Consider the following 5,857-nt stretch of genomic DNA (forward strand, 5'->3'; position numbering starts at 1 on the left):
GTTACGCACCCTATGCTTGTTACACACATTCTGCTTGTTACACACCCTATGCTTGTTATACACCCTATGCTTGTTACACGCATTCTGCTTGTTACACACCCAATGCTAGTTACACACATTCTGCTTGTTACGCACATGCTTGTTACGCACCCTATGCTTGTTACGCACCCTATGCTTGTTACGCACCCTATGCTTGTTACACACCCTATGCTTTTTACACACACTATGCTTGTTTCACAAACTATGCTTGTTACACAAACTATGCTTGTTACACAAACTATGCTTTTACACAAACTATGCTTTTACACAAACAGGGACGCGCAGCAGCACACAAACATGCAAAAGATTAAAAATTACTATATTACAATATGAATATTATCATGACATGATCTGCTCGGGCACTTTCACTTCACACACAAGCAGATCAGTTTCTTCTCCTGAAAATCTCTCCTTCCTGCTCAGCACATCTTCCATCACATTAGCAATGTACCAAGGTACAAACGCACCTGGCTTTTAAAGGGAACAGGGGATGACACTCTGATTGGTTGATTGCATATTACGCCCAAAACACACTTATGATCAATTAAAACACTAAGTACAACCCTTTTGGACCGTGCGCCTGGAAGCTTTTTTTCAAGGGAAGGGAGCGGAGCGTACATGGCAGCCAGAGCGGATGTCACCGCCACCGCAGATCATGGTGGGCTTCACGCTGCTGCCCCACCAGCCGCTGCTGCTGCACACGCTGTGGCCGACCACTGGAAGGAGAGCCTGCTGGAGCTTAGAGGCGATAGGACCACCACCTGCAAGTTGTTAGAACACACAGGCCTGATATACACACACATGCTATAAATTAGACAATAGTAAAACACAGTACAGTCACATAGGGATGGTAGTAGATCAACACCAGTGTGTTGGGACATTGCAAACACTCACTGTAGAGTCTTCCCCAGCCGGTGATGTAACAGGGGTCGTTGTGAGGAGCGATCTCTCCGCTCGGTGGCACGCAGGAGGGCTGCACCTTGTCGTTCACAACGGCAGGGGACGCCAGTTTGATCATCGCAATGTCGTTACTGAACAACAAGGAAATCATGTTGAAACACACAGAACCATCTCATGGAAAGAATGAACAGTTAAATGTCATAATGAATATGATCATAAACCAAACAATTTAGAATATTTCTTTGAGAGGACAGGGAAGTGTGTCACATTAATTACTTAATAAGTTTCTACTCTGGGTCGAAGGAAGACAGTCGGCAGAAGAAAGAAATGCAAACAACCCAAAACATTTTTTTCTCCTACCCCAGAATGTATTTATGGTGTACCCGGACCTTCTTCCACAACGCTGTGGAGATAGGTCCGGCAATGTGAGACTAATAAATTGCATTACTTGTGGTCAAACTTAATCTACAGATAACCAAAACTGTTATAAACAAAATCTAAGAATCCATCTGCTGCCAAGTGGCCGAAAAATCAATCATTGCAATTTAAAAATGTCTTAGTGAAATGTCACTGTCCAGGTGAAAAACATTTTTCAATTTGAATCAAAAGACTTATTACTGTATATCCACATACCCACAAGACAGACAGTTACTATTCCATCCAGGGTGAACCACGATTGTCTCTACGCCTCTAATCTGCTCATAGCTCTCCTCTTTGGTGAGGTCGTAGTCGCCCAGCACCACGCGGTAGGTACGAGATCTAGTATGTCAAAACAAAACAGACTTCAGATGAAACCTTCATACAACATCATGAGATGTAACAATACGGAGTGAGAGTAAACTGCCACCCACCCGATGCAGTGACCGGCAGTCATGACCCAGTTGGGGGCGAGCAGAGTGCCTCCACAGGTGTGGTGGTAGGTGGAGCCGCTGAGATACTGCAGAGAGATCTGTGACGAGAGCAGCAGAGTCACGCAGCTCTATGGCATGTAGTAACCAGTGGAGGGGAGCAGTCTAAACCAGGACCGAGTCATCATCAAGACCAAAATGTATCGAGACAGAGACAAGACCCAGATTTTTGAAAGGTTGAGACCGAGGCCAGACCAAGACTAGATCAGTGCCCACACTGCATGACATGATAAAATGTGACAAACCACAGGCAAATTAATCTGAAAAGAACCCAGCTGTCTCAGTCAGCGTTACATTGCAGAATTTACACGCCTCTGTGTTTTATCTTTTAGATGTTTTGCAAATAAATGCGGTTCTGGGTAGCCACATTGTTTTAGGACAATTTGGCTAATATTTGGCTCCCAGATAGCCAGAGCTTCTTCTCCTGTCTCATTGACTTTGTTGGGAGAGTGTGTTAAACAGTAACAAGATTACAAATTAGCGATGCAACTAAATGTTGCCAGCAGTTGCAGTGACTGAAGCGTCAGTGTAGCAGGGATAAGCGAGGAGGGAGTCAGAATTAAAATGACGTGAGAATGGCTGTGATTGGTGTGTGTGAATGATAATTCAATCAGCGGGTGTATGACGTCCTTGTCCTACATGAGCTAACACAAGCTTAATTAAACCCATTTACTCAAATGCTGTACCCAAGAACAATTTTAGGATTCTTTACTTGAGTGTTTGGCCTTGCTGAAAACTAGAGTATTACCATGTATGTGTCAGACCTTCTCATTTATCAGCAACAATCAGACATGAAGAGATAGCAACTTTTAAGGATATGATAGAGTAAAATGTGTGGCAGTTGGCATCTATTTATCACCCCATGGTGCACACCACCCATATCACCTAACCATGATCTGTATTAACTTACTTGCCAGGGCCAGCTGTAGGGTTGTGCATCTTCCCCGTTCACAACACGGCTCACAGAGGGCTGATAGGTGGGTGTGCCACACCCGTGAGCTGGGCCACAGAGAGAACTGGGGGTTAAAAGGGCTGGGCCCCACTGGGACAAGTTGGGCCCCATTAGGACACGTTGGGCCCCATTTGGACACAGTGGGTCCCATTGGGACAAGTTGGACCCCATTGGGCCCCATTGGGAGCTCAGCTCTCACACAGAAAGCTGTAACACTCGCTTTAACCTCACCACGGGGTTGCTTTTCCTACACACACTTAAAAAAATTGTTATTTGCAGCATTAAGTTGTATATTCAAAGTCTGAAAGATGTCTGGAATGATGAAATGTTTGCATGAGGCGAAACCCAGCTTTGGCAGCCCAGTGCGGTGCATGAATATTATATTTTGGGCAGAGAACAAACAGCTGTAAGATCACAAAAACACTTAACGACACAACTCACTGCTGGATTAAAGTTACAGAGGGCGGAATTCACACAATGACATGGGGCTTATTTTGGCTCAATACCACACACACTTGCCATCCTGCCAAACACTCACTACAGAAACACATGCCGATTAATCCGCCACTGAAAATAGAGCCAAACAAACGCACCATTTCCTCCTGCTTGAGTGGGACTTTGCTGAAGTGTACAGTGGCCAGCTGTTTTAGGAAACTACAGAGCCTTTTCTTACACAATTTTATTTTTGAATTTTACTCTTTAGGAGGAACCAATGAGCTTGATGCTGAGTGCCACAGACATTATGTTGGTCTTTTCATTGGGATATGTTGATAATAAATAAGATACAGAATGACTCCAGATTAATCCTTGAACTCTAACCCTGCTGGAGGTAGAGATGCCCTTCTTTAAACCAGATGGATGAGACTCACCATAGGCAGCGAACAGCAGGACAAGGGTCGCTTTCATCATGATTCCTCAGAGTTGACGGTCCGAGTGTGTGGTATGGCTTTTATACCCTTTAAATTGAACAGTAATCAGTAACACACACTCACACAGTCCAGTCTTTGACCTGGGAATCTATGTTGCTTGCTGCATCTGTTTCACCTCCTTACATAACCCCTCCAGAGCCAAAAACAAATAAGCATGTGTGTACAGAAATATAACTAAATGTTTGACTGACTTTGAATACAAGCTGCACAATTGCCCCATTAACTTACATTGTTTTCACGCAGCGATCTAACACTGGACCAATGTCAAAGATTGTTGTTCCCATCAATCACTTAGACAAAAAAAAAAACACAGAAAAATATAGTTGTAGATCCAGTTAGAAAAAGTGAGGTTTTAAATACAGGACTTTTACGCAAGACACATGTCAGCTATCTGTCTATTTTAAAGTCTCCAATTAAGTGAAATCAAATGAAACCTCATTAATAATTTAAAGATCCTTTATTGACTGTTTGTGTTGGACTTTTACTTTGTTATTTACTAAGGTGAGCAATCCAATAACTCAATGGCTTACACCATGTATTTCACAAGTTATTATACATTGTCTATTTTAGTCTTTGCAGGATCAAGAAATATTTTTTTTATTTTTGACAGTATTCATTTTGGGAGAAAAACGTGTAAAACAAAAAAACGCTTTGGTGTCCTTGACACTTCTGTCAGGGAAATGTGTCCAGCAGGCGCAGGTGGAAAGAGCAAAGTCGTGCCAAGATCTCCTCCAGGGTGGCAGGAGGAGCCAAAACACACAGCCTGCGAGGGAGACAGGCACACAAAACACAGCATTAACATATACAGTGATTATGGACACAGCTTTGCTTAAAGCAGAACTAATGGGCCTACAACTCTGGTCTTGTTAGTGATGAGTTAGCTTGTGATCCGCCGCTACTCTCAGTTCTTTTAAATCAAGGCTGAGGACCTTTCTTTTTGATGTTGCCTTTCTTTAAATGACTGTTCATTTCTTTAATGTTTAACTTCTTATGCTGCACTGTAACTTTTATTCTTTAGTTTTATGTCTTAATGTTCTTATTTTTAACTGTTTATTCACGTTTTATCTGTTTTTATTTTTCAACTGTTTTTTTAACTGATTTTGTGTAAAGCACTTTGAATTGCCCTGTTGCTGAAATGTGCACAACAGATAAAGCTGCCTTGCCTTAGCTAGTGTTTGACAGGTTTCAAAACTTAACTAAGCCACAAAAAAAAAACTCAATTTCAAGGCTCAGAACAGTTATGTCTTCTTCATTTTAAGGTTGTGTTTCTTTTGCATTTGAATCGAGTCTTCTTAAAGTGTCTTAAAACAAACACACTCTGTCATGTGTCACGTTTATTGTTTTATCTACAACCTTGATTCACCTCACAAGAAAAAAATAAATAAAATAGATGTCAACTTGATTTATAAAAAGGATCAAATGCACCAAAGGCTCTTGAACTGGACTAAGACACGAGACAGGGAAGCAAGCAGAGGAAACGTGGATGCAATTTTAGAACCTGGGACGTACCCCAAGTGTCCTCTTGTACAAAAAAATGTCCTCAGTCTTTAATATATCCTGATTTTGCCAAAACCTTTCGTTTTTTAATAATGCTTTCACTTTGCAGAAATGTGTTCTATTACCAAAGTGTCCTCACGCTTTAAGGTATAAATCAAAACACACACACACACACACACACACACACACACACACACACACACACACACACACACACACACACACACACACACACACACACACACACACACACACCACACACCACACACCACATCCCCTGTTTTTCTTACCTGATGTGGTAGTTTGGATCTTCATGTCCATTCTCACAGCCGGCTCCCAAACATACACCTTCCTCTTCCAGTAACCTCTGGCAATAAAGCACATCTGCCTCCACGCCTAACATCTGGAATGGATAACAGTGCTCTGTTCAAATCATAGACAGTTAAAGAAATGGACAAACAGATCCCGTTGCTCTGGACCGAGACCAGGGAAGTCTATTAGAAGCTCTTTTCCAGTGATGACTGAGCGTTACTGCGCAGCCTCCAACTGAGATTAACGACGTAGATGTGACGTGAACAACCTGTCTGGAAGTTGTAAGTCTTCTGGTAGCTGTGCAAGAGAAATCTCAATCA

The 5,857-nt window shown here is 42.3% G+C and overlaps 2 protein-coding genes across 2 annotated transcripts in view; both read right to left on the reverse strand.

Annotated features, from left to right (window-relative positions):
* Positions 1–3,793, reverse strand: part of LOC116695249 (proproteinase E) — a 4,632-nt gene extending 839 nt beyond the window's left edge. Inside the window, exons 1-6 of the mRNA XM_032525393.1 lie at positions 3,669–3,793; positions 2,758–2,846; positions 1,791–1,888; positions 1,573–1,698; positions 934–1,070; positions 658–800 (exon numbers count right to left, since the gene is read on the reverse strand). Coding sequence (XP_032381284.1) covers positions 658–800; positions 934–1,070; positions 1,573–1,698; positions 1,791–1,888; positions 2,758–2,846; positions 3,669–3,708 — 633 coding nt within the window. The 5' untranslated portion in view covers positions 3,709–3,793. The remainder of the gene's footprint in view (positions 1–657; positions 801–933; positions 1,071–1,572; positions 1,699–1,790; positions 1,889–2,757; positions 2,847–3,668) is intronic.
* A 373-nt stretch (positions 3,794–4,166) lies between these two features.
* LOC116695754 (alanine aminotransferase 2) overlaps positions 4,167–5,857 on the reverse strand; it is a 10,991-nt gene continuing 9,300 nt past the window's right edge. Inside the window, exons 11-12 of the mRNA XM_032526207.1 lie at positions 5,516–5,628; positions 4,167–4,491 (exon numbers count right to left, since the gene is read on the reverse strand). Of these exons, the coding sequence (XP_032382098.1) occupies positions 4,401–4,491; positions 5,516–5,628 (204 nt within the window). The 3' untranslated portion in view covers positions 4,167–4,400. The remainder of the gene's footprint in view (positions 4,492–5,515; positions 5,629–5,857) is intronic.

The sequence above is a fragment of the Etheostoma spectabile genome, chromosome 9 (assembly GCF_008692095.1).
Source record: "Etheostoma spectabile isolate EspeVRDwgs_2016 chromosome 9, UIUC_Espe_1.0, whole genome shotgun sequence".
NCBI classification, from domain to species: domain Eukaryota; kingdom Metazoa; phylum Chordata; class Actinopteri; order Perciformes; family Percidae; genus Etheostoma; species Etheostoma spectabile.